This window comes from Aphelocoma coerulescens, chromosome 3 (assembly GCF_041296385.1).
Source record: "Aphelocoma coerulescens isolate FSJ_1873_10779 chromosome 3, UR_Acoe_1.0, whole genome shotgun sequence".
Lineage (NCBI taxonomy): Eukaryota > Metazoa > Chordata > Aves > Passeriformes > Corvidae > Aphelocoma > Aphelocoma coerulescens.
The window spans coordinates 16,098,087-16,126,052 of record NC_091016.1 but is presented as its reverse complement, the minus strand read 5'-3'; the positions used below and the strand labels follow the sequence as shown (position 1 = coordinate 16,126,052).

Here is a 27,966-nt window from a genome sequence, read left to right as displayed (position 1 = left end):
TCTGCCAGGTCCCAGCTAACAGCATGGCTAAATGTCTTCAGGCATGAATGGGGGCAAGGCTGGATGCCTGATCTGAGGAGTACTGTGTTCTACTCTTTGCAGGCTTCCTTGCTGTTTTCCAGTGGTGGGGATATGAAGAAGGGGTCATTGGGACCACCTTTGATCCCCCCAATACGCAAGGCAGTGAGTCCCCCTGTGAGCAGTGCGGCAGCGTCTGTCCCAAGCTCTCTGCAGCTGGATTTCCAGGAGTCCCAGGAGACGAGGTAAGCCAAGGTGTCTGCTGCTCCAGTGTGCTGTTCCTCTCGCTCTTTCAGTCTTGTGAGGTTATTTTCCACAGTCATGTCTCCCATGTATTTAGGCAAACCTCCGTGTATTCCCCATTTTGCCCATCTGTGGTGATCCAGCGCAATGGCAAACCCAACACCATATGCCCTAAGAGCAGAGGTGGTTGTGGGGAAGAGGAGGCAGGGCTTAAGAGCACCTCAGAACAGGTCCTCTGCTGGAGGAGAGGACTTGGCTGCTGATTCCCTCTATGATGTTTGTGGTGTCATTTGGGAACTGTATTGCATGGATCTGGATACTGCAGTTCTTTGAATACTGTGATCCTTGACTGTCAACTTCTGCGGCCATGAGAATATGTCAGGGCAAATATTGGCTACTGAGGAGGTGTCTGCAAATTCAGGTGCTGCTTCTGTAAATGTCAGGCGTGACTTCTCTGTGCCTGGGCCTCCACCGTGAAACCAGAGCCCAGATAAAACTTGGGGTACAGATGTATAATCTGATCCATGTCTATGGGCTTAAGATCAAAGAGGGCAAGGTGCTAGAGAAGAGTTATAGGACTGTACCTGATGCAAAGATATTGGCTTGGATATGTGTGTGAGAAAATGTAGCTGTCAAGCTTATCCTAGTGACAAGGATAAGGAAGGAGTCACAGAAGTATCATTCCAATTGAAAAGCATCCGTAGGGCTTTTAAAGTGCAATCTGAATATCCTTACCTAGCAGCTGAGTTGGAAAAGGCCTTTTTGTCCTTGAAAGAGCAAGCAGGTGTACTGTCATTCTCAGGAGAGAGCAGTGCTATGACCCCATGTAGCCCGAGACTGTCACCAGTGTAAGGCATGAGCAGGCAAAGTCAAGCTTTGTCAGGAGAACAAAAGTAGCTGCCCTCCATACAGACTTGTGTCTCAGCTCAGCAGCTCTTGCTGCTTCACAGAGGCTGTAGGAGCCACTTGGCTCCAAAAGGAGAGAACTGGGCAGGTCTGATGCAAGTTGAAGAATGACTGCTGTGTTTCAGCCGGAGCTTGGCAAGCTCTGTGGGACTCCAGCAACTGAAAGCTTAAGGACAATTCATCAGCTTTGCAATTGGGTTTGCAGTTGGGTTGGTTTGCAGTTTTGCAGTTGGGTTTATGTGTTGCATTTCCTCCTTCATCAGGGGGACCTTGCTAAGAAGGTTTGCCTCCTTTGATGCTACACACATTCCATGCCCTTCTCTTTCTACCTGCTCATATGTTCTTTTGTCCTCCATTTTCTCAAGGCCAAGATCCAGCAGCAGAAGCAAAGAGAAGAACTCTGAACATGCAAGTAGGTACAGGGCATGTCTGTCCCTAAAATGACCATTGGAATGCTGATCCAGGGGTGGCATTGGGACATTTGGGTTGAAAACCATCCTGGTTTAAATTTCTTCGAATCCCTTTCAATTCCTTGATGGGCTCAGTGGACTCTCCCAGAGCCTGGTCACTGGGAGTGTGCTCCGGTGGTGCAGCGAAAATTACTCCAGGAGCTGCACTGGTACCTTGGGGCTTGGGAAATGTGCCACAGGAAAAGAAAACATTCCTCTCCATCCTGCACATGCCTTTCGTCTCCCTGCACCCTTTCTAAGGTCATAATTAGTAGAGAAAAAAAGACATTTAGCATGAAAGGAGAAATGTTCCCACTCCTTCCTCCTGCCTTTGAAGGAGGACACCTTCCCTTGGGGCAGTTTCTGTGCTGAAGCCTTTGCGATCTGAAGGAGATTCATGGACATTGCCTGGTTTTGCATGGGGAGAAATAGGGAAACCTCCTTAGACAGAAAGGCCTTGTTAATGTTCCAATTAAGGGGAAGGAGACTTCCAAATGGATGCAGCCTATGCAGGACCAGAGTTTGTCATCCTCTGACAGCACAAGCCTAAAGCCACCTATGGCAGGTTCACGATGGCAAATCTCTTCCCCGACTCTCTCTGCCCGTGTCAGTAGTGCAGGCTGAGGCTGGGGGAGGAGATGGCTTCTGCCCTGTCCCCCCTCCCTGCCTTGCCTGAGCCCTGACAAGAAGAGTTGTGCCAGACAAAATGCAGTGTCTGGTGCATGTGTGTCAGCCCCTGCTTTCAAGTTCAAAGCCTCAATGACAGTGGTGTTGTTCCTTTGCCATCTCTGGGCGTGGAATGATAGGAGAGGTGAGATTTGAAGGAACAATTTTGCTGATGCAGAAAAAGGGATCAGATCCACTGGTCCCTTGCCTCAGGGTTAGTTCTGCCAAATCCTTGGCAAGGCCCCTTTGGAATGACTCCGTAATTGCTGATATGCAGCTGGAATGCTGAATGCATCTGGGGAGAAGTATTGCTGAGTATGTAAGGTGGCATTTTAGCTGGATTAATTCTGCACTAGAAATGAGCTATCTCATTAAAGCTTACCTGTTACGCTTTTATAATTGTGCTGACCATTCTACAGGGGAAAAAAATCCTGATTTAAGACAGTTATTCCTTTTTACTGCCCTGCTGCCACATGATTTTATCATCGGTGGAGGCCTGTACAGAATGATTAGTTCTCTGAGTTTTAAAAGCTCCGTTGGAGAGCATTTCAGATTAACCTGCCCCTGCCATTTCCATTAAGAAAATTTTGAATTGTCAGGATTAGCGAAGATCAGAAATGTTTTGAGGCAGGTCATGTTTATGTTGGGTTTGGGTGTCTCTACAGGGGAGAAAGCAGGGAATAAACCCCTGGAGCAACAAAGCAGAGAAAAGCTGGAACGTTTGCATGAACAATGTGCTCCCTACAGATATGGGCTGCTTGAATACTGGGGACATCTAAATTTGATTGCAAATCTTCTTTTGCTTCTAACACATGGTGCCATTGTTTGTGTCCCAGCACTGCCTTTGTTGTAAAGAGAAATAAAAACCACCAACAAAACCCAGCCGAGAACTGAGGGGGAGTTACAGAAACAAAGGCCTTGAAAACTGGCTTTGGAAAGCAATTACTTCCTAGGTGGAATTGTCAAATTCTAGAGACCCCCCTGTGGGTTGCCAACTGTTTGGAAGGAAAGGGATCCCCAACTAGTGGATGAGCCATGAGCAGCACAGAAGCAAAGTAGTGGAATGTCTCTCTCCTGTCCTGCCAGCTCCATAGAGTTCAGACCAATTATAGTGATGCTAGTCTCATGAAAAATAAAAACAAAGCGATCTTCTCAATATTAAAACACCCCTCGAGTGCCTCACCCATTAGTTGTGGTGATTGTAAAGGTGGGAGTTCAACTAACTCACTTCTTCCCTTGTACCTGATCTACAGCTTCTTCTGAGTCTACAACAAAAGCCCAGAGGAAGAAAAAAAATTCATGGTGTGTGATAGGACCTGGGATGCCTCTGTTCCCAAGGGACCTGGCTGAACTTTTCGGCTTGGTGCCAACTGACGTGCGGAAGCCCGGCCTTGGCAGTGCAGGTCTCCGCTCGCAGCCTGCTCAGGGGGCCTTGGCCCAGGAGCCCCGGCAGGGGCAGCTGAGCAGCGCTGCCCCCGGGGTCACTGCCAGGGAGGACACGGTGAAGGCTGAGCATGGCTCAGCCTCACAAAGAGGTAAGGCGGGAGCTGGGCCGCTCTCTGGCGGGAGGAAGGCTCTTGTGCCAGCCTAGAGAGCCTGGGCACATTGCCAGGGAACAGTTCTGCCCTGCATGTGCCCCCTGCAATGAGCTGTGCAGCTCCCAGTGCCCCGTGTAGCTGTAGGGCTGCTCAGCTGTGGGGCCGGGAGAGGAGCAGGAGGGTGCGTGTGCAGCTGAGCCATTCCTGGAAAGCACAGGGCTCTGGGCTCCCTGCTGTCCCAGGGCAGCCCAGAGGCCAGGCTGTTCCTGTGCTGGCTCTCTGGAAGTGGGTCAGGGTGTCTCCCTGGTCTGCCTCAAGTGGCTGCTGGCAGGAGCGTGTTTCCCTGTGCAGCTCTTTAGAAGTTTCCAGGGACTCTCTCCAGCGAAATAGTGTAGCTTCAGATGCTTTATGTTGGCATTGTGGCCTCTGTTATATTTTGTGTCTCCACTTTGCACTTGGGACTGACTGCACTGCTCCCAAGGAGGTTACCCTGGAGTCAGTAGTTTTTCCCTATTAACTTCCCAGATGCTCTTACCTTCCAAGGCCTTGCCCCCAATCCAGAATAGCCCTCCTTCCTCAAAGCCCATATCTAACTCTTTTTTATTATTAAGCTGACCATTTGCAGGGCAAAAAATCCTGATTTAAGACATTGGTTTTTGCTACTTTGCTGCCACGGGATTTTATCCTCTGTGAAGCCATGTAAAGAGTGACTCATCCTCTGAGTTTTAACAGCTCTGTTGGGGAGTATTTCAGAACGAGTTACATTGTTCCACTTCCATTAGGAAAATCAGCCTTTAGTCAGACTGGCCTGAAAGTGGCCCAATCTCACACAGTTTAGAATGAAAATCCTCGGGGAAAGCAAATGATCCCGTTTCAAGAACACAATTCACGTTTGGCTAACACTCCTGCAATCCTAAGCTTTTCTTTTCATGTCCTCTAAAATATTGCAACAAAGAGAAGAAAATATTGATCTAAATGCTTACAGGTATTAGAACCCAGGAGTTCTTTTAGGACCCAGGAAGAAGATGTGTACTAAAATCAGCATGAATTAGGGCAGATAAGAATCTCTGTCAGGAGCAAGCTCCGTCTCTGCCCTTCTCTATCAAACACAGCGGCTCTCCAGCACCCAGGGGTGAGGCCTTCATCATGCAGGAGGTTTCACTCTGCTGGCCAACAGAGCAATGCCATGTCTGCTGCCAGTGCACTGTGGCAGTAGCCCATCCATTGGGAGAGGTTCTAGGCATATGTACCTTGCTGCTCTCAGACACAATCTCTGGGCCTTATCAGAGCTCAGCAGTCTGGAAGCTGTCTTGCCTGTTGCCCAGCGTGGCGCTGTTGGGGGCTTGAAGTGTGCCAGAGATTTACAGGAACCTTTGCTTCCATTAACAGGCCTCCCACTGAGCCAGGCCAAGGAGACGGATCACCCCACCGGTGCTGGCCTTACGAATGCCGAAGCCCTGAAGGATGGCTTTCAAAAGGTGAGGGATAAGGACAGGGATGAGCAGACTTCCTTTCCAGTGACTGTTTAGTGTTTGGCCCAAAATGTCCCTGAAAATCATGATCTTCCACTCTTGGGGGATGGGGATTCTCTTGGGAATATATTTGACAGCTCCAGAGCAATTGCTTGGCTATTTCCAGTGGTGGCAAGGTCACTGGTTTGGAGATGGTGCTAAGGTCATGCCAGAAGCATTCTTTATGTGCAAATGCCCTTGTAGAGAAGTTCTGAATGGCAGAGCAAGCTACACATCAGTGAATGTGGGCAAAGTGCATCCTTGGAAGCACAGAAGCAAGGATTCTAATGCTGAGTGTAAGCAAGGCTGCAAAATAAAATGGGAGACTTTGATTTTTCCTGGTTACCTTTCTTGCTGTATCTCACAGCCCTCTCATTCTCAATTTTTCCGCACATTAACATCAATGTTTCTGCAACTTGTTTTCACGTGACTCCTCTTTTTGACCTCACGATCTCCGAGAGCAGCTGAGTCCTTCAGAAGCCAGAAGTGAGAAACTGCTGCAATTCCTGGCCATGAGTGTTAAGCAACAGCTAATCACCCCTCCTTGCTGCGTATTGCACATGGTTTTTATTCTTCCTGCCATGTAGGAAGGGAACTGCCTGCCCACCGGTCACGTGGGCTCTTCATCTGTCTTGGAGCACTCCTGTGATTTTCTTGCTTCAAGCAGGGCCTCTTGACATAGGCGGAGAAACAGTACCTTGGAGCAGTGGAAGGTTATGGCAATAAAGCGTTCCACCTCACTGTGTGTAATTGCCAAGGTGAGGACAGGAGACATTCTTCAGGAACCATTGGAATGTACATGGAGCTGCATCAAGGACTGTGGAACTCGATGGACTCTGTGCTCCTGATGAGATGTTGTGTCTGGTTTGTGTGTCTCTGCTTACAGTCTCTGATGCATTCCCATTGCATGTAGATCCGTGCTGCATTGTGCATTTTGGCTCAAAGGAACTTAGAGCGGAATCCAATGGGGCCTTTGGAGACAGAGATCAAGACAAAGAGAGAAAAGGAAACGTCCTTGCAGCTGCCTCCACAGACAGTTGACCCCAGGGATGCAGCTGCAGCAAGTAAGTGGTTGCTACACCTGGGGTCCTTTCTGATCACTCGCTTGCCCTCTGCACAGTGTTGCCCTCAGACTGGGGGGCTGTTACACTCGCATCCAAGTGGGAGTTTGCATAGGATGTATTTCCGGTCCCCAAAGAAAAATGGAGAGGCATGAAGTGTCTTGCCCAGGGCCTCACTGAGTCAGTAACAGAATATCAGCTTCCCACCTTCCCCTCTGAAGTCCTTCAGAGTGTAAAATTCTGTCTTGCAAAGTACACTGGGGCTTCAGACTCTCTCCTGGCTAGCAGCCTCCAGGAAAAGTGGGTCCAAAAGAATGCTTTTCAACCAAGGTGCAACCTGGAAGAAACAAAATTCAACTTCTTCTAATGAAAACCCCAGAGACCCTTCTCCCACCACTCCCTGCTGAGGAGCTGGCGCTGTAGAGCTGTGCTGAAGCCCCGAGCCAGTGCTTCTGATGTAGCCCCAGGAGCAAGCAGCGTTCCCGACTGAATCCCGGCTGAGGGGCTCTGACTGCAGTGCTGTGTGCGCTGCCCCAGGGCAGCAGCAGGGACCTCAGGAGGCAGCACTCAGCCCGAGGGCATCACGCAAGGTTATCTGCGCTTTCTTTTGGGAACTTCCCCAGCCAGCCTCTGAAACAGGGAAACAAAAGAAAAGCAATACTGGGGTTTCCTTGTTTCTTCAGGGAAGCATCCCTGCAATTTGGTTTGAAACCAGAAGAGGGTAGATTTCGATTAGATATTAGGAAGAAGTTTTTTATAATGAAGGGGACGAAACACTGGAAGAGTTTGCCCCGAGAAGCTGTTGTTGATCGATCCTTGAAGGTGTTCAAGGCCGTGTTAGATGGGGCCCTGAGGAACCTGCTCTAGCTGAAGATGTCCTTGCTCATGGGGGCTGGACTAGATGGTGGTTAAAGGTGCCTTCAGACCCAAACTCTTCTAGGAGTCTGTGATTCTGTGATCACTTTCCCATGGTACTGTGCCACTGTTATACTTGAAGTTCGTTGGGATAACAAAGAGACGTTACCCAGCTCCAGCAAGTTTTCTGGGCCTTTCCATTGTCAGCCTCCACTCCCAAGCTCCTCTTTGGTCCCTGCAGGCTTTAGCCTACTGCCTGTCAATGGCACAGCTTCCAGTGTGCAGAGAAAACACCTTGGTAGTGCCTTGAAGGAGAAGGTCTTGAGGAAGCAGGACAATGTGCCCTTACTGCCCAATAAGCCCATCATCTATGGAGACGGCAGCTTCCCACGCAACTCCTCAGGTAAGCCTGCTCCACAGCAGCTTTTTCCTGCACCGGTTTTCCTTGCACAAGGAGCGCAAACCGCCTCCTGCCTCAGCCACCACAGCTGGGATCTTGGGTTCATAGCCTGTGCTGAGAATGGACAGCAAATCTACTCTTGAGTTACTCCAGCTCGGCAGTACTGGAGCACTTGGTTCTTAGAGATCCATTGGAAAGCTGAGCTGCATAAAGTAGTGGTAAAGACCTAAGCTCTGGCTTTTGCCCATCCTGATAGACCAAACTACAGCACTGGTGCCAGGAGGCAGCTGTAACTGCAGGGATGAGCTCGGGGCAGTCTGGCAGGGTGTGCTCACTGTGCACCTCCGAGTACCACCACGATCAACTGTCCGCTCTCCATCTTGGCCCTCTGCCTGTGCTGCTGTCCGGCTCTGCAGCCAGCTTTCCTGCTCTCCCAGCAAGGGTTGTCTCTGCATGGCAGTCAGCCACTTGGTGCAGCCGTGCTGCTGCTCCCAGAAGTGCCCAATGGCTTCTCGCTGCTGCCATCCCACGGCCTGCAATGCCAAGAGGGAACAAGCAGCGCCTCCTGTGTCACCCCACCCAAATACAGCGGCCTGTGTAGCAGGTGACAGCCAGGAGGGGCTGCCTGGTGCTCCCAGGCTGTTTGCTGCCCGCCGTGAATACACAGCACATAGTCCCTAGTGGCTCTTGCCTCTCCTTTGAGGGCAGCCTGCCTGTGCTATGATCCTGAGTAGGGTGAGATAAGAAGAAGGGAGCTAGGAATGATACTTTGAGTGCTCTTTTCTAGTGATGCTACTTCCATGGTCACAATTGACCAGAACTAGCCTGACGTGGCTCCCCATTCATTTTGAATATAGATGTGTACATCGACATCCTGCTGCAGTGACACCACTGATGGCAGTGACAGGGCTACATCAGTGACAGCCAGATTAGCTCCCATCTGAATATTCTAGATTCTGTGCAATATTTAAACTCCATCATTTGAGACAGCTCAGATGTTTCCATGTACACATTAGAAAACTACCTGTTGAGTGCATGACATGAAATTTATGATGAACAGTCCTTTTGATGACAAATGGGTTTCATAAGAAATGGATTTATCATCTGAATTTTCTCATACCTTGTAAACTGACTATCAAGAGAGTTCATCTGCCCACAATTTGCATCTGTCTTTAGGTATTCATATCATCAATTTGCATTTGGAAGGCTTTTTTATCAACCATCTGGGCTAGAGATTCCATTTTTCCATAAGAGAAAGCTTAGGCTTGCACAGTGTGCACACAAGTCCATTTGATGGCAAACAAATTTCACCTCAGCATCTTTGAAATACAGCCAGTGTGTACTTTACTGAAATAGTAAAGATTCGTGATGCTTAGAAAGAACAAACTCCATGAACTACTCCCTTCCCAATAGCAGGCTGAAATGTAAGTGCACTCAGCTGCCCTCTGTCTAGAGCAGCTGAAGTCAATGGGAACAGAGGCGCTGTGAGGTGTGAAGGGTCAGGTATCGCTGTTCCCTGGTAGTTGCTCTGAGGGGATTCAGCCGGGCCCAGCAGGGCTCGGTTGTTCAGGCTCGGCTTGGTGCTGTCACGAGGCAGCTGCAGGTCTTTCCTCAGGGAGTTGCAGAGTGCCTCTGTCCTCAGGGCTCGGGGAAATCAGGGCGCTGAGACAAGAGAGGCAGCTGAGGGGTCCCTCCTGGGGTAGCAAGTCCTGCTGGTGGGCACTGTCTCACAGGGAGTGGGAGCTCTGCGGCCTCAGGAAGGTGCCGCTGGCTGTGGTACCTGTGGCACTCGGGAGCTGGCGCTGTGTGGGCAATTGTCAGGTTTAGCCAAGGAGCTGTGCCCAGCTGGGGGGGGCTGGGAGAAAGCAAGGAGCCAGAGAGCAGGGAATTCTCTGAGCCAGTGCCAGTTTGTACCTCATGGAAGCCTGGCTGGGAGATGGGGCTGCAGGCCGCTCCATGGCGGGGTGCCTTGCCCGGGGCTGCAGCGCTCAGGGCTGACCCTCTCCTTACAGTGACCCCGCAGACGGCCACTGGTGCCGAGCGCCGAGAGGAGCCGCTCCGTGGGAAGGGGCAGAAGGACGGAGCCTCTTTGGAGCCACAGCAGTCCTTGCTCGAGGCACTCTCCTTGCTCAGCAGCGATGACTGGTAAGAAAGGCCCCGTTCCCTCTTTCTCCCTCTTAGCGTTAAGGTAGGTGAGGAGAGTATCTTGCTAGTGCCTCTGAGCCCCAACAGCCCAGAGGGCCGAGGGGCACCAGTGAAACCACTCCAGAGCAGAGAGAGGATAAAGATTTGAGAGCAGCCTTTTCTTGGCCTTGCTCTGCAGCAGTGCTCCAGCTGCAGCAGGTCCGTGCTGTTTCCTCGCTTTGCCTGCTGCTCTGTGGAGCTGCAAAGGAAATCTTGAGGGAAGAGAGAAAGCTGTGGGACAAGATGATTTGCTGGCTGAAGCCAGAAGCAGGATGGCAGCAGTTTGGAGTGTAGAGATTTGGGTGCCTCGGGGCCCAGTGGGTCTGAGTAAGATTTGTCTCTGGCCCCACTGCTGGCAGCAGTGGCAGGAGTCGGGGTCTGCCTGTGACCTTCCGCATGTGAGTCCCAGGAGCAGCTACAGGGAGTTCTTCTTTCTGAGAAATGCACTGAGTTGTGCCATAGAGTCACTCAGCCTGTCATTAGTCCTGAGGGGCTCATGGCAGAAGAGAAGGAAAAAGAAATAAAATCCTCTAGGAATCTTGCACTTTTGCAATTCAACTGTTTCCTTCTCACTGCTTCATATGGGCCTGAGATGTTTTGTCAATACTCACAATGTGTCCCAAACTTAGACACAGACAGAAGGAGGCCTGTAGAAGCCCAGAGGTGGAAACCCCACAAATGTTAGGTGATATTGGTTGTCTCTTTGATGTCTGGGTTATCATCTACTCACTGCTTCATTCACACTGCAATAAGGACTCCATTCACCCTGGGATAAGCAAGAAAAATCTGCCACGATGCATCTCCTTGTGCAGTCGCCTTTGCCCTGCCCTTTCTCTTCTGCTTTCTCTTCCCCATTTCTGTTTGGTGCCCTGTGAGGTGCAGAGAGCTTCTGCAGCTTTGGGGGGGTCCGGGTGACACTCAGGGATGCCCGTGGCATCGGTCGCCAGCCCCGCGCTGCAGCCCCGATGCATCACGCGCCTTCCTGTAGCTCAGGTCCTGCACAAAAGCAAGTGCTGAGAGAGGGAGTTGTTTGCACCTTGTAAATAACATGTTGCTGTTGTTGTAGGTAGGGGCTTTGGGGAAAAGCCAGGCTTTCAGCTGTTCTTGCCCTGGTGTGGAATCTTCTGGGGCATCCTGCTGCTTTCCTGGGGAATGTGTGAGGTGGAGTGGAGTGGGTGACAGACAGGCCTAGATTGCAGAGTGGAAACTCAGCTACAGAGTGCCAGTGCAGACTCTCACTGCTGAACTGCCTGCTGGGGCTGGCAAAGAAGGAAAATGCCCCAGACACAGCCCAATGGCACTGTGTCTCAGGGACAGGGACAGGGAGGTGACAAGAAACAGCAGCATGGCACGGTCTCACAGCTTCCATGTTGGGAAATAGAATTATTGGGATCAATAAAAGAACTGTGCAGGCAATAGGCCTGGAAGTTTTAGGCTTGTGTGTGAGAAAACTTTCCATGGGAAAGTCCCTGTGTGAAAGATAACAAGCAGGCCTGAGAAACAGAGAGGGAGTGAAAAACTTGCAGCTCTACTATCTGGGATTGAATGAGGGAGATGAGCACTGAATTCTTTTGATCCTAACAAGACTATGGAAGCTTGCCAATGTAAGTCCAATTATGTAGAAATAGAAATGTGTTTTGATAAGCTTTAAGCCACTTAGGAGTTAACAAGCTGGTATACTATATAAGTGCCTTTGGACTGCTAATAAATGGAGTTTTATGGAGTTTGCTTTATCAGCCATGTTGGTTTGGGCTGTTTCTCTCTCCCCCCACCGGGGCCCGGGCTCCTCGTCCCACTGAGCTTCTAACACTTCCAGGAAGCACTGACATAGGGACTTCATGTGCCAGAGACTTCAGAAAGGCTGCCTTGTTAAACGGCCACAAACGAAGACTCTGAAACCCCTCTATTTGCCTCTTGGATTTGTGTATGCTTTTGACAGCCACAGCAACCTGTGGCAGCGAGTGCCACGATTTCATCAAGTACTGCCTGAAAAGCACCTCCCTTTGTTTGACTGAGCCACCAGCCTGGTAATTTCAGAGGGTGCTGCCTAGTTCTTGGGTGGAGAGAAAGTCAATCTTTTTGGTACTTGCCTTTCAGGGAGCTGAAGGAGAAGGGACTCTTCAGCATCAAACACCTGGCTGAGTCCCACTCAGAAGTCCTTCTTTGTAGACTTCGTGAGGTTTGCTTGGCACTTACCAACGAGGTAAGAACATTGTTCTGAATCGTCCTCCGTGCTTCATACACGGTGTGTAGAGTAGATATGTGCCTGTTCATCTCCCTGTGTGCTCAGGGACTGCCTTCATTTCTGTTTCTAGACCTTATATTTCTCATGTCTGTCAGCTCTCTATAGGATCTGTGTGCACGTGTAGCTCTATTTACTGCTAGGTCGGGCACTCTCGGGCACTCTCCTCTTGGAGCGAGCTGCCATTATCATGCAACGTGCAAATGCAGAAACGGAGACACCAATTATGTTATTTGCTGCAGTCCAAATCTCTGCCCAAGCTGTGATTCAACCCTGCCAATTAGTCTGTAGACTTGAGCCTGTGTTTTCTGTTTCCTGGCTGAGGGCTTCAACTGCTGCTGTTGCTTTTTCAAACAGGAGTAAATGACTCCTTTGTCTTTATGGCTTGTGCCTTTATGGTTTGAGAGCAGCCCTTGCTTTAATTTGTTTCTTTGTTTTTTGAATAAAAGGGCCTAAAACCAAAGCAGTGGACATTACAGAAGAGTTAAGTAGAACACTTTAAGTGAAATAATATGTTTCAGGCCTGCAGTAAGCAGGCCTGAGGCCTAGCACAAGTTGGTGCCAGAGTAAGTGCCTTTCTGTGCTTGTGCTCTTCTGCTCTGCCTGTGCTTTTGTGTTCCCCAGGACACAGCTGGAAGTGTTGTCGTTTCCTGGGACTTTTGTCTAAGGCAACTGGTTTTCTTTTCAAGGTGATTCTTATGTTTCCCCTCATGACTTCCCCAGGTGACCAACCTTCGCTCAAAGGTGTCTTACTGTGCAATCGTCACTCTTGGAGAGCTCTTTGTGACCTTGCAGAAGGACATGGACTCGGAGGTGGATGAGGTTGCTCGGGTCCTTCTCCAGATGGTGTGGAACTCCCCAGAGTTTGTTCAGAAAGCAGCCAGTCAGACCCTGGGAGTCATGGTGGAGCATGTGACTCCTGCACGAGCAATGACTGCTCTCATGGACAGTGGAGTCCAGTAGGTTCTTCTTGTCTTAGTGGTATTCTTCACCTTCTATTGTGTGGGGGGGAGAAGGGCTGAGAGAGAGAATGGGAATGGTGGGAGGGAAGGGTCCTGTATCCTGCATCTTCTGTGAACTCAGTGACTTGATTCTCCGATCAACCTCACTTCTTTCCTCTTGTCACCTATTTCTGCCCTCGTGCAGCCCATTAGTTGACAGAATCACAGAGCTGTAGAATATGCTGAGTTGGAAGGGGCCCATCAGGATCATCGAGTCCAGCTCCTGGCCTTGCACAGAACACCCCAAGGGTCTCACCATGTGCCTGAGAGCGTTGTCCAAAGGCTTCCTGAGCTCTCTCAGGCTTGGTGCTGTGGCCACTGCCCTGGGGAGCCTGTTCCAGTGCCCAGCCACCCTCTGGGTGAAAAACTTTTTCCTGATATCCAACCTCAACCTCCCCTGACTCAGCTTGCTGCTGCTTCCTGGAGTTCTCCCAGTCTGTCCGAGTTGCCTAGATGTGGTGAATGGCGGGCAAGTGAAAGTGCCTGCAAAGGCTAAGGATAGAGCCCTGTGGTTTTGTGGGAAGAGGGACAATTGCAACTGCAGCTGTGAGCGCTCTTTGATATTTCACAGCCCTAACCACAGAGGCCCTGGGAAAAACCATGCATCCTCATTATGCCATTCCCTTGAGAAGTAAGGAGGGTTCTTGCTGGGGCATGGAGCACATGGGGGACAACGTGCTGGGTGTGGCACAGCCTGCACAGCAGGTGCAGCTCCGGCCAAGAGGAGTCTTGTATGACTGTCCTGGCCTTAGAGCCCCCCTTTCTATTCAAACTGATGTCTCATGTTAGCCTTGAGATGATGAATCACTGTACAGGCACCTTCACAGGCCGACTGCCATGGGACAGCTGAACCAGGTGCTGCCTTAAGTGTTGGTGCTGGGCCTGATAGTCCCCAAGAGACACTCTCTAGAACAGGACAACCTGGCTAAACTGACTGCCACCCTTTCCTCAGCTTTGGAAAAGGGGGAAACGTTCAGATGTATCTCTTGCCAAGCCTCACAGAAGAAACCGGCTGCATTGCTGGATATTCTGCAACTTCATGTCCCACAGCGTGTTTTCCCTGCATTTGTTTTTTTCCCAAGGTCTGCAGATTTGGGGGTAAATGGGTGGAAATATCCTCAATCCTGCTGCGGCTGTCTGTGTAGCGGCTGGCCCCTGATGGGTCAGCCTGGCTTGGCTTTAATTTCCCTCTTTCTCCGAGTGAATTTGGGGAAAGACATTGAGTATCAGATAGTGCAGGGAGACTGAGTTCCTCGCTCTTGCTTGCAGGCAGTCCTTCTGTACAGGGCTAACTTTGTGGTTCTCTGAGGACAGAACCTTCTACAGGTGTCCCAAGTGTCAGGGAGAATCCAGGCCTCCTTCCCCCAGCAATGACAGGGAGCATGCTCTGGCCAAGGCCTGCGCTGTGTCCCTCTGCTCCCTGTGCCCCAGTGTTTGCTCTCTTCTTCCCAGGAGCCGCCACGTCCAGGTGCGGAAGTGCGCGGCCCAACTCCTCCTGTCCTTGATGGAGAAAACTGGAGTCACGAAGCTCGCAGGAACGCCCAGGGCTGAGAGGCTGGCGCACGCGGCAGGGACGCTTGCTCAGGACTGTCACGAGGACACAAGGTAATGATCTTCATTTCCCCTCCTAAAACAGGAAAACTGTTGGGTGTCTGGCTGTAAGGGGCAAAACCACAAAAGAGTGGAAGCTAAAGGGAATATTAAGTTACCTCACTGTGTGGATGAGGTTCACAGAGTCACGGAATACGCTGAGTTGGAAGGGACCCATAGGGTCATCGAGTCCAGCTCCTGCCCGTGCGCAGGGCCCTCCAAGGGTCACTCCATGTGCCACACACTCCATGTGTCCAAACGAGATGTTGGGGTCCCTCCCCTGCCATGTAGCCCTGAGGGGAGGCACGGGGTTTCCCTGCCCCTGCTCAGCCTCGTTCCCCATTGGTTGGTTTGTGTTCCCCTGCGCGGGCAAAGCAGCTCGGGTGCTGACTGTAAGAGTCCCTCAGCAGAGCCCGGCCATGCGGCTGGGGAAATAAACATCTCTGAAACATCTAGCAAGAATCCGTCCGTGTATATATTTCTTTTCCACGGGACTCCTGGTTTGATATATGCGTGTTGCAGTATCCCCGCTGCAACATATGGTGGAAGATTGCGAGCAGAACGATCCCCGTGACTGATTTGTGTGAGTAAACCCTGGAAACTTTGGATTCCTCTTCTTGGTTTTGTTTTGCTATTGCATATCTGGACTATGGAAGAATCGTGGGAAATGGGGCTCTCTGAGCCACAGAAAAAAATGTATCTAGAAGTAAAAGGGATCCTTGAACAACAAAACAAAAAAGTATTGGAACCGGGAGATCTTGAACACTTTTTTATCTGGCTTTTCAAAGAGTTCCCCTATATTTCTCGAGACTTACTTTTTGATATCAAACCTCCTGGATATTCTCAGGAGTGTTTCTGGAACGAGATCTGTGATAAGCTAAGGGATGGACTAGCGATAGAAGCTCTCCGTGGATCCTTTATAATCAGTGACGCTCTTCAGGAGCATCTGTATGATCCCATTACCCCTAAAGCAGAAGATCATACTTCTCCCGTGGCCGAGACCGCGTGGCGGCCACCCCAGGAGTGTATGACTGCAGCCGTGCCAGCGGAGGTGCCTGCGCTGGATGCGCCCGGCCCCCTCGGGAGCGCGCGCCTTACTGCGGACCCCATCCCTGTCTCGGGGTCCCCGGCTACGCGGCCGCGAGTGAGGGAGCGATGCCGCAGGCGCCATGGGTGCCGTGGGCCACGAGCAGCCAGGAAGCGGAGGTCAGCGTGGAAGCCCGCTCTGTGCATACGGCTCAGAGAGCCCTATGCAGGGAGAAGCGGCGGTTTCCACAGCGACACGAGAAGCTGTGCAGTGCAGCGCCGAGCCGAAACGGGGCCGCTCTCAAAGCAGCGTGGAGTTTGCGGAGCGGAGCCGCGCAGAGCCCAGACACGCGCTGGAGCGGGGCCGTGCAGAGAGCGCAGAGCGGCCGCGGCGCGGGGGCCTGACCGAGACGTCGGAGTCGGCGAGGCGGCGACCACGCGGGACCAGCAGCCACGACAGACACGCAAGCACGTGATAGGAGACGTTCTAGCAACGAAAGTCACAGGAACTGTGAAATGGTACAATGTGAAAAACAGCTATGGATTTATAACACGAGATGATACAGGGGAAGATTTATTCATCCATAGAACTGCCATTAAAAGGAATAACCCTAAAAATTACCTGCAAAGTGTAGGAGGTGGGGAAGTTGTTCAATTTGATATAGTGCAAGGAAAGAAGGGTTTACAAGCAGCGAATGTTACTGGGCCTGGAGGTATTCCCGTCAAAGGCAGCCGTTATGCACAAAATTATAAACAATATCCATTCCAGCAATTTCCCTACCCACAGCCTAATTTCCCCTTTTACCCTATACCCAATATGAACCCTTTCCTAAGTTTACCCTATCCCCAGTTTATTCCCAATCCGTTTTTTCATCCATGGTTTCCCTCACAAACCCCTGCCTTTGCCAATTGTTTCCCCAAAAATCCCTTTCCGATGCCGATGGGGGGATGAAAAGGGGGAGGAAAGAAATTAAACCCTCTCCTGCCTCAGTTTCCCCACAGGCATGTCCAGAGAGTTCTGTCTCCCTTCTGTCAGCCCTGAGATGTTCCACAGAATTTGTTTGGACATTTAAAGACTCAGGAGGGTGGCTTGTTTTGTTTTGAAACTGTTCTTGTTATGTTTATCCAATTGTCTTCATTCTCCTTTTATTAAAATAAAACGGGTGAGATGTTGGGGTCCCTCCCCTGCCATGTAGCCCTGAGGGGAGGCACGGGGTTTCCCTGCCCCTGCTCAGCCTCGTTCCCCATTGGTTGGTTTGTGTTCCCCTGCGCGGGCAAAGCAGCTCGGGTGCTGACTGTAAGAGTCCCTCAGCAGAGCCCGGCCATGCGGCTGGGGAAATAAACATCTCTGAAACATCTAGCAAGAATCCGTCCGTGTATATATTTCTTTTCCACGGGACTCCTGGTTTGATATATGCGTGTTGCAGTATCCCCGCTGTAACACAAACGCTTCTTGAGCTCTGTCAGGCTTGGTGCTGTGACCACTGCCCTGGCTTGTCTGGGGAAATGACTGTGCTGGGGAACCTGAGGTTGTCCCGCAAGAGGGAGCATTGCCAGCTTCCTGGGACTGGAATGAGTCTTTCCTGAGATCAAAAGAGCCATCAGATGAGGCAGTCAAACAGTTTTGCTTGGCCTTAGGTGCACAAGACAAAGCCAAAATGTTGGCTAATGTTCATCACTGAAGGATCCCATACATCTCTTTCTCATTAACTTAAGACTTTCCTAGAAATATTCCAGGGATCTTTAGCCAATGTATTCAGTCTTTCTAAACCTCTTCTGCAGATTTCTATAATGCTGTTATCTGGGGCTGAATGACCTCCAAATTGCTTCTTGAAGAAAACTGTGGTTTCCTAGTGGCAAAATCAACCCAAACCACCAAAATCCCCTTACTTTGAGGATTAAATTCCCATTAATAGCTGCCAAGAACACATGAGCAACTAGCTGCCCCTGTGCATACATATGGTATAGAATAATCAAAAGCAAGCATGAGGCATTTGGTCCTGGCTTCCCTGCCAGTTAAAGAAAGGCAAATGACTGTGCAATGGCAGCAAGGCACTGCTAATAAGCTCTGACTCAAAGCAGAGGTGTTTCGCTTGTTCCCTGGGATCCTTCGATGCCACAGAAGCGCACCCACAGTTTCAGAGTGAGATTGTATTTTCTGTTGCCCCACGTTCTCCTCTTGCCTCTTGTGTTCAGCTGACAGCACTGTGCAGTGACAAGTGGAGGTAAATCTCTCTCTTTGCTGAGTAGGTAATGCCTTCTCATGCAGGTATGGCAGCTGCTGAGTTTAAGGTATCAGCTTATTCTGTTAACACTCCTCCTTTGTTTGTTCACCTTTCTTTCTTTCTTTCTTTCTTTCTTTCTTGTGTTAGGCACTATGGACAGGAGATGGTGAAAATGATGCTGAATCACCAAAAATTTAACAGGCTTTTGGAACAATCTTTTTCCACCCGTGACCTGGGAGATATTCTGACAAGAATTAAGAAGAAAGTAAGTGCTTGGTAGGAGACATGTCTCCTTTGTGCAAGTATTGCCACTGCTGATATAAGATCAAACATACCTAATCTTATCTCATTCCTTTTCTGCCGAATCCTTTTGCTCCTGGGAATGAACTGTTGATCCTCAACCTGTTCATCTGCAGAGCACAAAGGAACTGATAGTATTAGGGGAAAAGTGTAGTATTGGATATTTTGAATATCGGCCACAAACAGGGAAGGGAAAGAGGAGAAAATGGGTTTACATTTAAGCATAACCCCCCACCCCACTATCCCTACTCTGCCCCCAGTGACGCAATTAAGTGAGAACAGTGCTTCTGGAGATAACAGAGTCTTTGCAAAAGACACAGGAAGCAGTAGTGCCAAGAAAATTTCCAAATATACAAAAGATGTCCCAGTCAATCCCAATTACTACAATTACTGTCTGTCTTCTGGCAATACTGCCCTGCTGTCATGCCCTGTGGAGCTGGAAGAAGCTTGGTGAATTCAGCAGCATCCAGTGGAAAATCATTTGTTTGCCTGGAGGTTTTTTTATTCTTTTTACCTCCATTATAGAAGGGAGTGTGCCTTTGTGCAGCAACAGGGAGAATGAGTGTGGAACCAAATCAACTTCCAACACAATGGGCCAACCTCCAAAGAGTCCAAATTTTTCTGCAGCTTCCTTTAAGAACATTCGTTCCCTACCAGTTTGCATTATTCCCATTTATGCTCAAGAGTAATGCATTTGGGATTTTAGACTGCTGCTCAGTATGGTAGCAGCCACAACCTGCCTTGGGCTATTGAAAACAAAGAGTTGGCATCACTGAACCTCTGGCCTGTTTCCTTCTGTAAGTTCCGAAATGTTTGCCTAAGCCTTGGTAGCAGCGATCCTGGTTCTAAGTTGTGTTTTAAACAGGTAATTTCCTATTTTACATTCTAAAGATCCATGGGGTTTCTTTATGCCTTTGTAGGGGATGGAAACGCAGAAGGCTGAACCCCCATCTGTCCAGGAGCCTGTGAAGAAGAGGAGCGATGGCTCGAAGAAGCCCCAGGCCACATTGCCTTCTAGTAAACGGTACTGAGCACTTTAGTTAGATGTGACAAAGCACATGACAAGCTTTACATGTCTCTTCCTCAGGAAAATCTTTCCGGTGGAGATGACCTGTGCCAGAGATTGTTTCCTTTCCCTACAAATGCTCTATCAAAAAATATGTCTCCTTCTGCATTACTCTGAACACAACTTCTCTGGAAGGGTTTCCACAAAAAATGGGCGACAAAAAGACACCCATCGGTTGCAGCTCAGAAGATCCAGTGCAGTGGCAAGGACAGTGCTGTGGAGGCTGTGAGAGGGCCATGTCTCCACTGCCTCACTTGGGACAAGTAAATTCAAGCAGGGTTTTTTTCCTCTGCGAGCAGTCTTTTTCAGATGGGGGTTTTGATGAGAAGTCCCAGTCTTGAAGCAAGATGCCGTTCCCCAAAATAGCACTTCCCATGCATGTGGTTTGGCCTTCCTGAATCATGGTTTTCTTACCCTCAGACAGTACCAAGATGAGTAGTAAGTAGCAAGCCAGTTCCTGAGCAACTTTGGTCAACAGGTGTCTCAATGTGGACGTTTTGTCTTGACATTCCTGTCCTTCATACCGTTTGCTTGATGGGCAGCATGTTTGGTTTATTTCCCCCTGTGCTGCAATCAGCATTTGAGACAGGAATTTGGTCCTTGCTGTCTCTTCCTGCCAGTGGGAGAGCTACTTGTACCTGTTGTCCTCTGATAACAGAGGGGATTTATTTAGCTCTGTCATGCTCAGCGCTGGCAGGAGAGTGACCACATGGCTCAGTAGCATAGTCAGGATCTTCCCATGCTCATGGAAGACACCGGCTGATCCAAGAGAGTTGTTCCCAGTGGGTTTATTAAGCTGTGGATCTAGTCTCTAGGGAAGCAATCATGTGAGCGTAGTGCTGGGATGTCTGGCTTCTGTTTTTATCCCTGTTACTGATTTTCTGGATCCTTCAGATATGCCCCTATCCATCTGTTCAGATGCATCTGAGCTACTTTTCCAGATTGTCATGCCTGCTGTAGAGACACTTCTCCAGAGGGATGAGTTTCCTTATTATAAGACACACACCTCCCTCATGATGAGGCATATAAACTTGGAAGTAGCGTCTCTCTTTCCTCACAAAGCAGTGTGACATGTGTACCTGGGAAGCTGTCTGGAGATAAGTGAGATGCATCTCATGCGTGGTTTTGCTGAGTAAGCACTGGTGAGAATGTTGCTTGCAGATTGTCTCCTGTAATGATTGTCATGAGGTGTCACGTTGTTTTTCAGGTCAGGATTTTCTAGCTTGAAATCACATCATTAGGAAACCTCCGCAAGATGTTCTGCTCACAGTTAACCGAAGGTATGATCACCAACAGGTCCTCATTTGGTTTTATTTTCCAGGGTGAAGTCTACCTCTGATGAACGCCTCCTACGCCGCCCAAAAGCCCAGGTCACGTTACCTCTGGCTGTGAAAGGAACGGAGCCACTCCAGAAGCTTTACAATCTCCTGGAAGCCAAGGAGTTTAAGACACGGATGGAAGGAGTGGCACTCCTCCTAGACCTGTGTAAAACCAGCCCCCAGCTCGTCTCCACTAACACTGTCCAAGTATGTAGGGTGTCTTCATTGTTCCTTTCCTTTAGCTCCTTTCCCAAGCCTGTAGCAGGAAAGTTAATTCAGTGTGTCTTGGCACTACATCCTGGCTGTGTGGGACAGGCTGGTGCCTCTTACCCTGAAATATTTAATTCAGCTCCACGCTTCAGGACAAGTTATTTCAGTCCAGATATATTTGTCTGGCAGGTGCCTATTGATGTTGTTCATCAAATGAGGACAGAGTTTTCTGCTGGTGTAACTTCTGCTGTCTCCTACTCCCAGTTGGGTTAAGTGAAGGGAATGCAGCCACTGAAAGCGTGGCAATTATTCTCTAGACAAAAAAATGGGTTTGGATGGGGAAGAGAAGTATCAGGCTGGGCAGGTTTAAACCAATTTTTTTCAAAGGATACTTCTGTAAACTCCGACTTGTCTTGCACAGGCACAACTCTGGCTACTCGTTTCCATCGGCATCCCTATTCCTCTTGGTAAAGACGGTGCTCACCCTTCTTGGGGGGGTCGTTTTTTTCTCTTTGGAAAAGGAGGGAAATAGCTAGGGACAGATCTCTTCCTTCTCCTCCCAGGAGCTGCTTTTTCCCTTTGTCCAGAAAATGGTGCCTGATAATGTGGCTGTCAAGGGACTGAACCTGCTCTAATGAGAGCGGTACAGCACATTAAATTTCAGAAGTCTACCTGCTAGGTAGACAATTGGTCTGGATCCTGGAAGAGTTGATCCGAGCCCTGCACTTCTCCAGACACAGGTTCTGAGACAGACGGAACAAAACCTGGATCTCCTCCAGCCATAGTTTTGGCAAAATCATAACTGCCCTCAGAACTTGAGACAACTGTGTAGAAAAACGGGCATTGTAAATATCTGGTTCCATACTTGGAAAGCAAAGATACTGTTTTGCATCAATAAATGGGATTAATTTAATGATTTAGATGTGGAGAGAAACACCATAGGAACTATTCTGTCCCCGCCCAAACCTCTTCAAAATATATGAAAATCTTTCAACCAGCATGAGGTTGCGCAACCATTCCAGTGAGTGGCCCACAGGAAAATTGTGCAAGCAAGTGCTGACCTGACAGGAAGGATCACTTTCATCTTTTACATTGCTGAGTGCTCATTTCTACATCCCTTCCTCAAACAAGGACATTTTAATCCAGCTTTCATGTTGTTTGTTCTCTTCACAGATTTTTGATTATTTTGTCCCGAGACTTGGTGATACGCACAAGAAAGTGAAGCAGAAGGCGCTGGACGTGCTGGCTGAAATCATAGGCGTCCTGAAAGATGCCTTAAACCCGGTGATCATCTGTTTGGTTGAAGGAATAACAAACAACCTAAACTCAAAGGACCCCGGGGTTTATGCCGCAGCTGTGAAAGCGCTGGAAGCATCCATGGCTCACTTAGGTAAGGCTGAGCCCTGGCATGGACTCTCCTCAACTGTGTCTCTGCCTCTGCAAGTCAAGAGAACGCTGAGTGCCTTGACAGCTGTTGTTGTCTGTGGAAACCTCCAGCTGACATCCACCAGAAGCTGTGCAGGTGCAGTCCTTACGCACCAGTCCCCCAACAGGCCTGAATGTGCATCGGCATTTCCCAAAAGTCCCAGGAGCCCTTGGCTCTGTGCTGCTTGTCTGAAGAGGAAGTGCTGGACTACAGCTTTGCTGGAATTCAGGGCCAAAGGGATTTTTGGAGTTTGCCTGGTCCCCATTTGACTTCCCAAATGAATACCTTTGCTGTTGGCATGAAGGGACACCGGCGCATCAGAACCTCTGCAGAGCAGCCTCCTGGGAGGCTCCACATTATAGGCATTAGCTTCATTAGGACAGCAGGATCAGTTCTTTACTGCATGCTTGCATGAAGATCATTTGGGACCTCCTTTTTGTATCTCATGCAGGAAAGGAGCTCTTAATAATACCCTGCTACTGAAACCCACACTGGGGTGTAGCTCTGTAGTGGTTCCCAATGAAGCAGATTGCCTGCTTTGTCACTGCCAGCCCTGGTGACCCTGTGAGGGACCACAGTTCATCCCACACACGTTCTGTCTCCAGGAAAAGCTTGCCTTGGCTTATTAGAGTGGTAGGACTGGAGGCTTGCAGGATAATGCAGGCAACAGCGTCTAAACTCAAACAAGACCCCCAAAACCGCAACAGATAGGCACAAGGAAAACTAAAATACATACGACGGTCAAGTATTGGGAAATCAGTTCATTTTCCAGTCTCTCTGCCAAGATCTGATTTCACAGATGTTACCGAAACCCACAGGATACTGAGGCACTGAGCAGTAATAGCTCTTGTATGAGTAACTTGGTGTCTTGTCCCTAGATCCACACAGGTAACCTGCAATTTAAAAACAGCTTATCCTTCAGGTGGGAATGGATGTGTGAATTTTGGAGCCTTCTCACCCTTTTCCATAGGGGAGGGAGAAGATCACTTCTGCAAAGCTCTGGGATGCAAAACCTTTTCACTGCTTACATGTGATTGAACTCTTGAGGTCCCTGATGTGAAATGTTTTACATAGCTCCTGGTACAGCAGACAACTTTGGATTTATAAATGTGAAAGGAGAGCTTTTCTTTTGGAATTTAAAATCCTCCCAAGTAGGCTGGAAGGAAAGAAGAAAGGGATTCAAAAATCGGCAGGAATTTCCTTTCTTTTACAAAATGTAGTTGCCCCTGCCCTTTCCCTCCCCACTGGCCTTTGTCTTATGACCTCAGAAGAGAGAGCAGAAATGTGTGTTTCCCTTGTAGATAAAGTATCACTGATGAAAGAGTTCAGCCACCGAAGGAGTGAACTGAAGGGCCAAGCTCTGCTGGATGTCACGGAGCATCTCTCAGGTATGGCCTCCCCTTCTAAGCCAAGAGGTCTTCCGAGGCAGAATTTACAGGGAATGCCAGTGAATAGACAGGTCCAAATCAGGAGGTGCTGAGCTTGTCCCTCCTGCCCAATACCCATGGAAGGTGTATTGGGCAGGTTTTCCCTGGCTGCTGCAGAGGTGTGCAGCATCTGAGATGGGGGCGGCGCTCGGCCTCGGGGCTGAGCTCTCACTGGGGCATCTCAGAAGCCGCCTCCAGGAAAGGGAGGGGCTAAAAATTCCCAAGCTGGCTCCTCTCTTGGAAGCTCCGGGACAGCTCTGATCCTTTAGGGAAAATGGTGGCAAATGCTGTTTCAGGGGATCCATTTGTTTTGTCCTCACAGAATTCTTGCTTTGCTCTTGGAAAGTTTTGAGGTGGAAGCCTGCAGTGCCTGGGGGTCACAGCTTAGGTCAAAACTCAGCCCACACGAGCCTAACGAGGCCCGGATTTTGTGCAAGGCAGCCTTTGGGGGCAGAGGGGCAGAAGCAGAGTGCTGAGGCTCCCTGCCTGTGCTGTCAAAGTGCCATTGGACTGAGCATTTCAGGGTGTGCAGTCAGGGTCTTCCTATGTCAGCGCTGCCCAAAATGCTCCAAATGCAGCTGATAATTGATTGCTCAGAGGAGCTTGCTATGTCAGCAATAGCCAAGGGATGGAAAAATGATAATCTCAATATATGCTAGAGAAGACAGTGTACAGCCTTGCTTTATTTATAGCCTTGCTTTAGCTGGGGCTAAATCCACTGCTAATTATGCCAGCATCTTTAAATGCAAGGTTTAATACACTTTGTGTCTTCATTCTGAATCTCAAAAGGGCACCTTCAGCGATTGGAGTGTCAAAGGCCCTTTACAGAGCATTTGAATAAAGTAGATCTCCAGGAATAGGGAAGTTAGTTTTGCAGCTATTTTAATCTCTTTTTCAAATAAAGGAATTCAACTGGAATTAGGACTTCTTTAGAAAGAGCAGATGCTCTCTCTGAGATTTAGTGGCAATCTCTCTGAGATTTCTCTGCGCAAGTTGCGTAGTGACCGATGTCTTTAATTGCATGTAAGCTCAAATGAACTCCCATTTTAAAATGGGTACCGTAAGCCTTTTCCTGCTTAGCAGAATTGGTTTTAGGTACTTTCAGGAGCTGTTTAAATGTTGATGACTGCTGGTGGATTAACAGCATAGAGAAAATGAAGTCTCTTCCACCACAGAATAATAAATGGCGACTACATAACATTTTGCCTGGTCAGAAAATAAGAATGGTCCCCAGACCATATCAGGTTTTGATCTCTCAGCCAGATCTGCCATGCAAGGAGCCTGTTGGTAGTAAATTTTTGTCTGTGTTTGATACAGTTCAGAAAATGAGCAGAGAGCAGGCTTTGGAGACAGCGGGAGAGAACACTTGTGTTTTGGTTACATTTCTGTCCCCTGTGTAGCATTCTTCTCTCTCTATTCCCCTATTTCGGCGCACATTGTAAGAAAAAATGCCATTAACATTGTGAGGGGAAATGCCATTAAAATTTGGAGATGCTCCAATGCCATGGCAATGGGGTCTGGCTAATTACCTAAGACAGCCTGAGGTTTGAAACAGCTGTTTGTTAGAAGCCACAAAAGCCTTCTGCCAAAGACACCGGCTAGTCACTGATGTTTCAAATCCAGCTGTCAAACAGCACCCATCTCTGGTGGGCTGGAGTTTCCAAGTGTGGTCTAATACTGCCCTTTGCCGTGTGCCACCAAGCAAAGGGAAGAGCCAGATGAGACTTTTGGCACTTGACATCAAAGGTCACAACAATGGAATCATCCCTTTTATTAGAAATCTCTCAACTGCCTCTCTATGGTGCATTTCAAAATCTTTGGCGTGGGTTTCGACAACTTCTAAATGGAAATAAACGGCAATTTGACATTTCAGTCGCTGTTCATGCAGAAATAAATTGTGGAATGATTTAGTAAAGGTGTGAAGTCTGCCACAGGTACAAGGCTCTGTTTGGAGAAATTAGTCCTGAGAGCTTGGTGGTTCTGTTTCGGGGATGTTCAGCTGCTTTGCCCATTTCTGGATCATGAGGCTCTCACTGTTATTTCACTGATCTTAGCCAGAGAGACTCCCAAAATCACAAGTAGAGGTAGATCCTTGTTTGCATTAAGGCTGGTGGTTAAGAAGTTTGTGTCTCTCTTCCGGCAGCGCTTGTGGGATGGGTTTATCCCAGGAGCCCCGAAGTCGTCCAGCGCTACGCCCTGCCCGTGCTCTGGTCCTTCCTGGGGAACAAGGCGCTGCCTGTCCGAAGCGCCAATGTCTGCACTGTGGTCACCAAGCTTGCCTGCGCCCTCTACAAGGTGATGGGCGCCAAGCTGAGGAAGCATGCTGCCAGCCAGCCTCCGCATGTGCAGGAAAACCTCTCCAACATTTTGGGCTGGTGGAGTGTCGATGACCTGTAGAAAGATGACAAAGTGCTGCGTTGGACACCTCCGGATGTGACTTCTTAGCTGTGCCAAAAATGACAGAATGCAAAGGAAGGGTGTGCACCTGCCCCCGCTCTCTCCACCCCCCTTCCTAGTCGTGGCATGGGGTGCCTGAAGCAACTTCCGATTGAGGACAAGGTGAAGGCTGAGCATGGCTCAGCCTCACAAAGAGGTAAGGCGGGAGCTGGGCCGCTCTCTGGCGGGAGGAAGGCTCTTGTGCCAGCCTAGAGAGCCTGGGCACATTGCCAGGGAACAGTTCTGCCCTGCATGTGCCCCCTGCAATGAGCTGTGCAGCTCCCAGTGCCCCGTGTAGCTGTAGGGCTGCTCAGCTGTGGGGCCGGGAGAGGAGCAGGAGGGTGCGTGTGCAGCTGAGCCATTCCTGGAAAGCACAGGGCTCTGGGCTCCCTGCTGTCCCAGGGCAGCCCAGAGGCCACGCTGTTCCTGTGCTGGCTCTCTGGAAGTGGGTCAGGGTGTCTCCCTGGTCTGCCTCAAGTGGCTGCTGGCAGGAGCGTGTTTCCCTGTGCAGCTCTTTAGAAGTTACCTGGTGGTCTGTCCCATTAAATACGTAGCTTCAGATGCTTTAGGTTTGCATTGCGGCCTCTCTTATATTTTGTGTCTCCACTTTGCAGGCATGACTGGTACAGTCTTATCAAGAAGTTTTCCTTGGACATTTCCTATGTTCCCTAACCGTCAAAGCCCTTGCCTCCTGTCCAGAAGAGCTCTCTTTCCTCAAGCTCAGGAAGAGGGTTCTGCCTGTCTGAAGAATGAAGATTTGGATTTTTACATTAGGCTTTGTAGTTACAGATGTACATATGTTCTGACATGTAGATGTAGGTTTGAATAAATGTGTTGTAATTTTATATTTTAAAATTTGAAAATAGATTTTCAACTGTATATCTTTTATTTTGAGGGGTTTTTTTTCAGTTTTAAATAAAATAATTTTTAAAAAAAACAAGCTGAGAATGTGAGACCTGCTGGCCTCAAGGTTGTCAGAGTGCAGCTGACTCAACAAGCCACTGTCTCACGGTATTCTTTCCTCACAGGGCCTCTCCTCTTCCTCTTTTGCCATGTTTTCTTCATGTCATTTGTGCTGCTGTTTGTTAGTTAGCATTCCAATGGGGCCACCTATTACCATGTTTGGGGGACAATGGACCCAGAAGATCCTGTGTAGTCTACAGTTTTCTGCCTCAATGTATTCTGTGCTCACAAAAGGCCTGAGCAAAGCAACAAAGAGAATGTGCCCAAATCCCAAAGCTTTGCTCCTTTGCAATCTCAGACAGATCTGGCTCAGAGGTGTCTTCAATCACAATTCCATAGGTAAGAAGAGGACGTGTATTTCACTGGCAAAAGAGGCACTGCTTTGGAAAAGGCATCTGTATGTATATTTACCCAGGACAGCAGTCCAACAGCGTTGTTTGCGACTTGTTTGCAGAAGGATGAGTGAACTGTGAGGTTATTGAACAGGTGACAAGGGTTCCTCAAATCTGTACTGCAGCCTGGGTGCCATTCAGCCCAGAGTTATGGGATAATGGCGTAGTACGTCCCACACACATTCTGCCTCCAAGAAAAGCTTGGCTTGGCTTAATCGAGTGAAATAAATAGAAGAGAAATGAAATGGACATTTAAACTGGTCACTTTAGAGTGATTCTCCTGCTTTCCAATGTCAGCCCTGTACCTCATGCTCCCAAGGCTTGTTATGAACGAGTGTCTGAGATTGCTTAAAAATTCACTGTCAAGGTTATCAGTAAAACCAGATTGAATATGTCCTAGGTTACAGTGTAAGATGCAACCAACAGTATGTATTCTATTGTCACCTTCACAAGCTGTTAAAAGAGATGGGGCTGTGTTTGTTATCTCCTACCATGACTCATCCTTGCTAAAT

At 49.1% G+C, this 27,966-nt stretch overlaps 1 protein-coding gene across 1 annotated transcript; it reads left to right on the top strand.

Annotated features, from left to right (window-relative positions):
* Positions 1-132: 132 nt before the first annotated feature.
* Positions 133-26,060, top strand: LOC138107018 (TOG array regulator of axonemal microtubules protein 2-like). The gene is made up of 16 exons (XM_069008349.1): positions 133-263; positions 1,533-1,579; positions 3,536-3,817; positions 5,210-5,298; positions 6,245-6,395; positions 7,489-7,650; positions 9,660-9,792; positions 11,929-12,034; positions 12,797-13,032; positions 14,527-14,679; positions 18,063-18,180; positions 19,136-19,239; positions 20,603-20,807; positions 21,984-22,200; positions 23,538-23,624; positions 25,807-26,060. The coding sequence occupies exons 1-16, from the start codon at positions 133-135 to the stop codon at positions 26,058-26,060; spliced, it is 2,475 nt and encodes an 824-aa protein (XP_068864450.1).
* The last annotated feature ends 1,906 nt before the right edge of the window (positions 26,061-27,966 follow it).

What these genes read in the sequence shown, in the direction of transcription:
- LOC138107018 (XM_069008349.1), top strand. Translation starts at nt 133, where the DNA reads ATGAAGAAGGGGTCATTGGGACCACCTTTGATCCCCCCAATACGCAAG. An exon ending in GAAGAACTCTGAACATGCAA is followed by an intron (nt 1,580 to 3,535) that starts GTAGGTACAGGG and finishes CCTGATCTACAG; the next exon opens with CTTCTTCTGAGTCTACAACA. An exon ending in AGCATCCATGGCTCACTTAG is followed by an intron (nt 22,201 to 23,537) that starts GTAAGGCTGAGC and finishes TTTCCCTTGTAG; the next exon opens with ATAAAGTATCACTGATGAAA.